Source organism: Saccostrea echinata, unplaced genomic scaffold, assembly GCF_033153115.1.
Source record: "Saccostrea echinata isolate AGI-Se365-2 ecotype Australia unplaced genomic scaffold, CSIRO_AGI_Sech_v1 ptg000058l, whole genome shotgun sequence".
Lineage (NCBI taxonomy): Eukaryota > Metazoa > Mollusca > Bivalvia > Ostreida > Ostreidae > Saccostrea > Saccostrea echinata.
Window position 1 is genome coordinate 3,161,882 of NW_026889807.1, and position 9,741 is coordinate 3,171,622.

At 31.1% G+C, this 9,741-nt stretch overlaps 1 protein-coding gene and 1 pseudogene across 3 annotated transcripts in view; both read left to right on the forward strand.

Annotated features, from left to right (window-relative positions):
- The window catches only part of LOC133174702 (aminopeptidase N-like), a 34,832-nt gene extending 32,598 nt beyond the window's left edge, over nt 1-2,234 (forward strand). For all 3 annotated transcript variants that reach the window (XM_061309785.1, XM_061309783.1, XM_061309784.1), the window contains exon 21: nt 290-2,234. In XM_061309785.1, coding sequence (XP_061165769.1) covers nt 290-445 — 156 coding nt within the window. In that variant the 3' untranslated portion in view covers nt 446-2,234. The remainder of the gene's footprint in view (nt 1-289) is intronic.
- Nucleotides 2,235-7,045: 4,811 nt separating this feature from the next.
- On the forward strand, nt 7,046-9,334 carry LOC133174552 (toll-like receptor 4; annotated as a pseudogene).
- The last annotated feature ends 407 nt before the right edge of the window (nt 9,335-9,741 follow it).

Genomic DNA, 9,741 nt, shown 5'->3' on the forward strand with positions numbered 1-9,741 from the left:
CGTCAATATTGAATGTCCCAAAATCGCTTGTTGATTTTATACTTATATATAGCATGTCTAGGTAACTATATTCCTTATTTTGTAATATGTATGTTCTGCATCTTGCATTTTTGCTCTGTGTATAAAGAATCAATTTCAGTTCTGAGAAAAATGTCTTTTTACCTTTACAAACTGATAAAATAAACAAACCTTGTAAATATATATAGTTATGTCTTAAAGACATTTTTTATTTTGATTTTGCAAAGAAAAAATAAAATGAATATTTATGAATGATATTTTCTATAAATAGTTGGAAGCTTTCCTGAGAGAGAATCCCGACATGGGATCAGGAACACGGGCCTTCCAACAGGCTATAGAGAAAACGAAAAGCAACATCAAGTGGATGGACAAAAACTATGACATAGTGAAGCAGTGGCTGGTGGATCAAGGCTTTTTAAACCCATAATTGGCAAGAAATTTGGCGGATCTAAAAATGTCACTGTCAACATTATAGAAGATTGAAAAGTAAAGACTGAATAAAGCTGGTATCATAGTTAAGTAACCTTTTTAAATTATGAATTGGGGGAAAAAAGTAGGCTGATCAAATGAAATATGGATTGCCAACATAAAGTTGTAGAATATTATTGTAAAATCATATATTTTCATGGGGTCAAATTTTGGTGGTTTGAGGAAAAAAATATGGGTTTGTGGAGATTTGATTTTGAGGATGAGGTATTGTTGAGTAGTAATATCTGTGGAAAATCACATTTCGTGGTGGACTTAAATTTATGGGTCTCTTCATACCTCGATAACAAAGAAAACCCTCACGAAAATAAGTGATTTCACATTATATACATAAAGCTAAATGTATATCTATGTTTATAGTTAATGAACATCTCAAAACCCATTTTCAGTAAAGGAGGTAATGAAAATGTTGTAATTCGAGTGTGTAGCTAGAAAATCAAAATTTTAAGATGTATAAAATATTGCACCTTTATTAATTTAATTTTTCAAGCAGAAGTGACATCAATTAGAACACAAATTTTAATTTTCAGCATTGGGTATTGAAGGTAAACATTGGGCAATTTTATTCTACGTCTACTGTACAACTTACATGCATCTCTTTTTTATCTATTACTGTATATTCTGTTTAAGAATGTTATCAGATAGATTATTTCAGAATAAAAAATAAAGATTGACTTAATAGAACTCCAGTTTATATACATCAATGATATTTAAATACATTTTTTCACGGATAATGAAAAAAAAAAAGAATAATAATGCAAAAGGGTGGTATCGTATAAGTTTGTTAAGTTAATTAAGTAAGTTAGTTAAGGTAAGTTAAGTTAGTTAAGCTAGGTAAGCTAATTTAGTAAAGTAAGCTAGTTACGCTAAGTTAGTGTAAAAAATTGACTATCAATGCTCTTTGTCAGATATGTTTCATTTTTACATCAGAAATCTGAAATTAATTCGAATTATCTTTAAACACATATATGAATTGAAAAATGCACAACAATTGTCATCAAATTGAAGGCTAGGCTTTTTCTAAATTCCTTTCCAATTTCTTTTCGTGTTTCTTCATTGGGATAAGTTGCTAGGAGTAAAGTGTTTCTTTAAAGAGATGATAAGTTCTTGGGGTTATGTTTATGAACCTAATGTATTTATGACCTTATTGTACTTATGATCTTAAAAATGTTTATGATTAAAACGTGCAAATCTGTAGAATGCACACGTTATTTCATTTGCAAAAATTGTTTATTCCTTTGAAATTTTAGGTTTACATAGACTTTATTGCTAGGCAATTCAAAGAAAAGCAAGTATCTCCTTACAATTTGGAGTTGGAGAATCTATTTTTCAACGGTATAACTGATTCTTGCATCAGCACTTGCTCTTTGAATGTGCAACGTTTTCTACCATTGAGCTAGAATTATCTTATCTCTTGAAAACTTTATTAACTACCACTAAGATCAAATATGGTACTTTGTTGCAGGCCAAAACTAATTTTTGATGGATTTAAATCTGTCGTCCGTCCCTTAAACAACGTTTTATGTTGCTTTTTGTGTGTTCCAATCAGGTTTTCGCAGAATAGACAGACATCAGCTTTTAAAAGAGTATTATTTTTAATATGTGAAAGCATGAAGAATACATTATGAAAGTGTATGAAAATATATGCAATTAGTTTCAATTTAGTTCATTTTGCTGTGTTATTGTTTTAGTTGATGACGAGTATTGAAATAAATTCGTTCATACAACCATTTATTTGTTCCTTTTTTGTTGTTGTAAAGAAATATGTACCTTTGTTAACAGCTAACATTCATATCAGTCATAGATAAATTTCAAAGTTACATCAAGGCATTCTACTTGCCTGATATACAGTATGACGTCACAGAAAGCTGTATAAGGTGAACTTTAAGAATAACTATTTCCTAATATTAAAGAGAATTTTAGGTCCAAAAAATGCATGGAAACATGTTAATATATGAAAGAAAAAAATCTCGAAGTATTTTTTAACCGGGCTAATTGTTTAACGCATGACATCATAACTGTTGATCAAATATTTGCCAAGTTAAAATGAAACGTAAAGAAAATTCATATTAACATATATACGAAATGGGAGTTAAAAAGCATATACCGAGAATATCATTCGCGATTCGTAAAGAATTAAAGATTAAGCATCAGGTACGCTGATTTATTTTTACCTTTTCTTTTAATGAAGACAGGTAATGTTTTAAAATCCAGGTCAGCCTTTCCCCTGACGTTCTTTACAGCAAAAATGCAAATGTTCAAAATACCCCGCATAATTTGGAACATAATTTTTCTTTATATAAAAAGCTTGAAAAGTGCTGCTAGAATCGAGTGGTTAACATGAATGGATAAAATATTTTCGATCGTATGTACAGAATGTAAAAAAAAAAAATATATAACTTTCATTCGAAAGTCTGGAATAATTACTTCTGTGATGGGAAAAAGTAGGATTCCAGCAGCAAATTGCATGGTTCAGCTATGTTTCTACATAATTATTATAACAAACAGAAATTAATTATTCCCAGGGTAGTCTTGAACTTTTCACTTTCTCATTTAGGCATATTTTACTATTTATAGACGTCGTAGTGGAGTACTTTTTTAAGCCTTAGATTCATTGACTATACAATGTGTTAATATTTGATTTGATTTGAACTAAAAAGACACCTGTTATATTGGACAACAGACGTCTCGAGTCTGCCATCTGTATGATGACTGTGGATGGCAAGAAACAGAATAAAGATGGCAACATGAAAATAATTCCATCCATATTTACAGAAAAAAGGTTATTCTAGGCTAGCATTACTCGACACCGAAAGAGACCATAATTGTTTTATTATATAGTACAGATTTGAATACATAAGAAAGTGAAGGCTGCATAACGACATTATTTTCAATAAGGAATTTCTGTCGAAAAAAGATTTAAACAATCCTGCATACAAGTAATATCTTCCGTGATTTCTCTTCTAAGTGTGTAATACATCATTTCCCGTCGAAGTTTTTGGGTAATAATCCGCCATGGGCTTGCAAAATGTTTTTTCCTGCTGAGATTCACAGCTGGCACCGATCCTTGCAACCATTTCTTTTTTTTTTTTTACATTATGTAAGATGTCGTTTGTGATGTCGCAATAGTCGCAACAAGCACATTAAGGTTTTTCTAACCTCCTGTGATGTCATAGGTTTTTGCAAAAACTGTTATTAATTTAAATTCATACCCTATAGAAACATATCTTTTAGAAGAATGTTTTTCAATGGGTGTAATAACAAATATTGTTTAGTAAAAGAATTGAGAAAAAATGAATATTTTCTTTATTTAATCAATTATTGAATCCTGCTGTTGCTAAGGGCAATAACTCCTTCTCATGTATCATATATATTCAGGCATTTTCCTTATTGTATTTCTAATGTAAAATGTTTTTCCCTGATATTCACAATTCAAACATATTTATAAAAAAGGAATTAATTTGGAACTTAAGCATCACAATTATGTAATTGAACCAGTTTTTACATTATTTTTATTTTTATAATAATGTTTACTAAAACGTACGATTTTTTTAATGCTGAAATATGCTTCTGTTTAACTATGTCTGACATCCTAAAAAATATGGCAACCTATATATAATTTTTGCTGTTATTCATTAATTTGATCTATATTCAGTGAAAATAAATGCAGTTTTTCTTCTTTGAACCCATAAAATTTCGAGGATGGAAATACCTTAATTCCCGGTGAATAATGCTCCATATCCCAGGGTTACATAATACCAGGAACGCGCTAGCATTTGTATAAATTATAAAGGGACTTCAAAGAGAATATATAATAAAGATAATTGTCGACATTTTATCCACTTAAGCCATAATAAGTGATAGGTGATTTGTTTTTGTGCTAAGTGAACTCTCCAAAAATCACTTTTTTATCCTGTAAACGTTGACTTTAAAAGACAATTTTATGCCATATTCTGAGAAAAAAAGTACATCATAATGAAATAGAACGAAATTTAAGACACTCTATCCCTTACAAACAACGGGATTCTAATATCCTTTTAAGATAATGCAATGATGTTTAAAAAATAGGGGGAAAATGAAAATTAACTTAACACTATCAAACTTACGAAGTAAATGTTTGAATTTCCGTCTATTCCTCTAATATGGGGAAAAATGTCTCATGAAATCGACTCTCATCTTCTGCTTTTATTTCCCACATTCTCTATTTTCTGATAATACTTATTGTTTTTATCACTTGTAATGATATATCAAACGTTATAAGAGAGAAAACATACAGATGAAGAAAATTTCAACTTAAAGAGCTGTGCTGTGTACAATTATTGCATATACCATTGCAACGTTGACAGACGTACTTATCAAATTAGGTCGTTGACAAACTACATAAATTGCAAGTGCTTTTCAGAACGAGGAAAGAAATAAATATTTTCTGCATTTTCAATTACGCGAACTATATTGAATAATTTTCAGGAATTTACTGCACACATATTCAAAGGAAGTTAACTTCTGATTGAGGAAAAAAAGGTATGCTTTTTTGTTTTGAGAATAAGTGATGTATAAATTCTGATATACCTGTATTCAGTGTTTATTATATTATACATTGATCTTTACAGTACCTAAGTAGACTGTCTTTCTCTATATTTGCAGCTATTCATCAATTTAGATTTTATCTAAATTTTTAATTGTTAACAAGCTTTTTGATATTAAATAAATTGGAACTTTAAATTTATGTTGTAATTAATCTTTTAGATTGGTTGTATTAACCACTCTGCAATGTAACCGATGACTTATAGTAAAAAAAAAAAAAAAAAAAAAAAAAAAAAAAAAAAAAAAAAAAAAAAATAGGAAGACAGCCCTTTTAAAGTTTGTCTACATTGAGAATTAATGTATTTCCCTAACAATATATAATTCATTTTGATGATCCTATTTTTTATATTTTATGACGTTTCAAAAATCTTTTGATGACTCAAAAAAGGAAAACGTTTGAACAGGGATCATGTTAGGGTGAAAATAGAGCACAAAATGTTGGGGAATCACACGGGTTTACCATTTCATACAAGGCTACCAAACATTCATTGCTTTTCTTTTTTCAAGGTTCAACAAATCGATAACATGGTTAAACTCGGTTTTGTTTACTTTTTCAAATAGAAATAAATGCGCATAATCACAGGACCCTGACATGGTGTTTGTACTTACACACGAAGATAATTGTTCTGTAACTGGAAAGTTGCACTTAAATCCAAGTGATCTTAAGTGCAGAAAAAGAGTTAGAAATTGCACACCTGAAAATCAAGGTGAATTTCTCAACTTCCTTTTTCGGAAAATTGTTATGACTTTTGGAGACTTTAAAAAAAATGATATGTTGTTGAATCATATTTAGATTCGGTAAAGAAAAATTACAGTATATATATATATATATATATATATATATATATATATATATATATATATATATATATATATATATATATATATATATATTAAATGAAAAGTTCTTTAGTGTACTATAGTTTTTAAACGGCAGTAATGGTACAATTTCAAACTTTTCTTAAAGACGGGGTAAAAAAAAAATCTAACGACCCTCTGATCATCCTCGCAAGCCAGGGGTCCTGAGTCAACACGTTGCCGTTGGACCCTGGCATATTTCATTCAATATTTTAGGCTGACTGTAGCGACATCTTTCGGAAAAATTACAAATCTTGATTGTTTTTCTTATCTCTCAACCAATCACATTAAGCCATTCTATGATAAACAACTTGTAATACGTGCATTTGAGGTGTCAACTGAATCCTTATCTAACTTTTTTTGAAAGCTTTAATTTGATTGGTGCTTCTCAATAAGAGAAGCAAGCCCACGAATATTGATGAAATATGCCAGGGGTCCAACGGCAACGTGTTGACTCAGGACCCCTGGCTTGCGAGGATGCCCTCTGATAGGAGAGACAACTTTGAAAGAATATTATCCTAAAATTCCCCTCTTAAGGTGTAACTTTTATACACAAATGTTTATCTATTTTCAATATTTCACAGTTGTTGAAATAAAAAAAAAAAATGACAAAAACAGTTGTACTTTCCTTTGCCATGTTTTTGTTAATTATTTTTGACCGAAAACATTTGGACACCACTTTCCCAGCTGTTGCTAAATTTAAAATATATTAATAAAACGGATTCTATATGCACTTGTATATATCCATGTGATTAAAATCTGCATGCAACTCTTCTACCTCATTTTGTGTATGCAATATAAACGGTTCTAACTAAGAGATCCAGGAATAAAAAAAAAAAAAAAAAAATTAAAAAAGCACAATCAAACCATTGAATAAAAATCACACAAGTAGTTTCCAAAAAGTTCCAAAAAAAAGCATCAAAGGCTTAAACATTAAATAAGAAAAAAATACAGGAGGTATTTTATTGTAAGTAAACATTTACACGTTTTTTTTGTTGCAATTTTATTTTTTTTCTAATCCTTTTCCTAGGTGAAACAAAAAGGGGAGATGATCTCTTCTTTATTCATCTTATAGCTGTATTTAATCTTCTGTAGAGTGATGAACTTTGTGGCGATTGAACTTGGATTTCTTCTCATTTCCACATTTGCGCAAGTGCATAACCTGGATTGTTCGTCAAACAAACAATGTGTATGTCAATATATAAAGGGAGAGTTATGGGCAATGTGTGAAAACCTCAATCTTATATCAACTCCTTCATTTAGTAATGAGGTCATAGGGATAAGTCTTGCTTATAACCAGCTTAGCAATTTTCCTACGAATCTTTCCCTTAACATCCTTTACTTGGATCTCTCAAGAAATTTTCTGAGATACGTTAATCGGCGATCATTGGAAAAATATAGTCATCTGAGAAATTTGACTATTTCTGAAAACTTACTTCAGTTGATTGAACTTGGTTCTTTCCATAACTCACCCAATCTTGTGCATCTTGATATTTCCGGTAATCAGGAACTAACTCTGGAGGTTTTGGCCAATATATCGAGTGATTTAAGAAGTTCTACTGCTATTCGAGTTTTAAATTTTGAGAATCTACAATGTACGTACGGAGTAAGTTTCATTGTTAAGAAATATCACCTTATTGGCCTTAAGCATACCCTTATAGAGGAACTAAATTTGGCGTCCAATCGTATCAACAGCCTTGAAGCGGGTGTTCTGTCTGATCTACCCAAGTCACTAAAGCACCTAAATCTGGCCAATAATAAACTCAGTTTTGGAATCTATTTAGTAGAATTCGGTGACTTGTCCAATATAGTGACTATCAATGCAAGTTTTCAGTCCTCTTTTCATCAATTGAACGTAGAAGACTTCATAATAGGCTGCAATGATTCTCGGACGGTTTATACTACTTCGTCAGAAAACAAGCATGAGGTCTATAGAAGGAACAGTAGATGGTCTTCGCATTTACTAAACACTAGAAATATAACAATATTTCTTCCATCTACACTACAATCGGTGTATTTCCACGATAACATGTACAAAATGACCATTCAAGATTTTTCCTTCAAATTTATCAGTAAACCTGCGTTGTCAAAATTTTATTTGCAGAACAATATTATCTATGAACTAAATGGGCCCATTATTGGCATGAAAAGTGTCTTACATGCAGACTTCTCAAATAATTTTTGCAGGTATATCTCGCCAAGATTTTTTGAAGATTTCAGAAAATTTTCCCATCTTGATCTTTCCTACAATGTACTTGGTGAAAATCTGGAAAATGACGTTGACGGAAAAATATTTCAAAATCTGTATATGCTAGCCTCTTTGAACCTAACTCGAAACAGAATCCTTCGACTTCCGGCAAAAATATTTCGAAATCTCATCCAACTTCAAAATCTTAACCTCAGTTATAATTCTTTGGGTGAGTTTATAGTGCCCATAAGTCATATGGTTAATCTGTCTTATATAGACCTCTCCGATAACCAGATATCAACAATAAATAAGAAAACTAGAACAATGTTAAATGCAATATCACAAGAGAAGCTTGTCTATTTGAATTTAAAGGGCAACAAGTTGAGATGCGACTGTGAAAACTTAAAATTCGTGAAATGGATGCTCAGTTCAAGGAATGTTGTTTTTCTTCATTTTGATGATTACATGTGTACTTTATCGAATTCCTCAAAGATTCGATTCTCACATATCGAACTACTCCAACTATTGGAAAAGCAGTGTTCCTCATATACTCTTATCATCATCATTATGACGTCATTAATAATCGTAATCTTAACAATCACCCTCAGTCGTATTCTTTACAGATATAGATGGAAACTGAGATATATGTATTACGTTGCGAGGGAAAAGTATAAAGATAGTGCACAGACGCCAGAGATATTAGGAGAAGATTCATTTTACTTTGATGCATTTGTATCTTATGCTGACAAAGACAGAATATTTGTTATTGCCCTTGTCAAGCGCTTGGAAAAGGGATTCAATTTAAGGCTATGTATACATCATCGTGATTTTATCCCAGGGACAGGGATAGCCGATAACATCACCAACGCCATTCATTATAGTAGAAAAACCGTCTGTGTCATAACGTCACATTTTTTACAGTCATACTGATGTATGTTTGAGCTCAACATGGCACGCATGGAAGCCATTTATTCCAGAAATGGTGAAAATGTTTTGCTTTTAGTGGCATTAGAGAAAGATGCCATGAAAAGATTACCATTCTCATTCATGGATTTGATTGAATCAAAATCTTATATAGAATTTCCGGAGGGTGGAGACAAGGATGAAGTAACAGCCTTTCGATCTAAGCTTGGAGATACTCTAAAATCTTATGACACTGACTTTAGATCCCTATCAGCAGAAATGGGGGTTGATGATTAAACATTGTGGGAATTGCGATTTCATCATAACTTAAGTAGAACTTAGTATTCTCTGTTTATACTTCAAAGAAGGTAGCAAAAAGATTAAGATTTCCTGTTCTTCCAGGTCTCAACATTAACCGTTGTCCGATTGTCCTAGTTCAAAATCCTACATAATTCATTAAACACTGTCCTTTTTTAAAAATCGCAAAGGTTCCAATCCTTAGCGCTTAGTTTCATTTCACCAGATATTGTTAAGTGAGGAGGGCGATTGGGACTAGGTTACAGACAATGCTACTGTATTCTATTTAAGTTGTGTTTTTATTATTATGATTTAAAAATCTCTGTCAGTTAAATATTTTACTACTATTTACTTGTTTGAAAAAAAAAATTTGCAAATTTCCTTTCATCTGGTCAGAGTCGGATAAT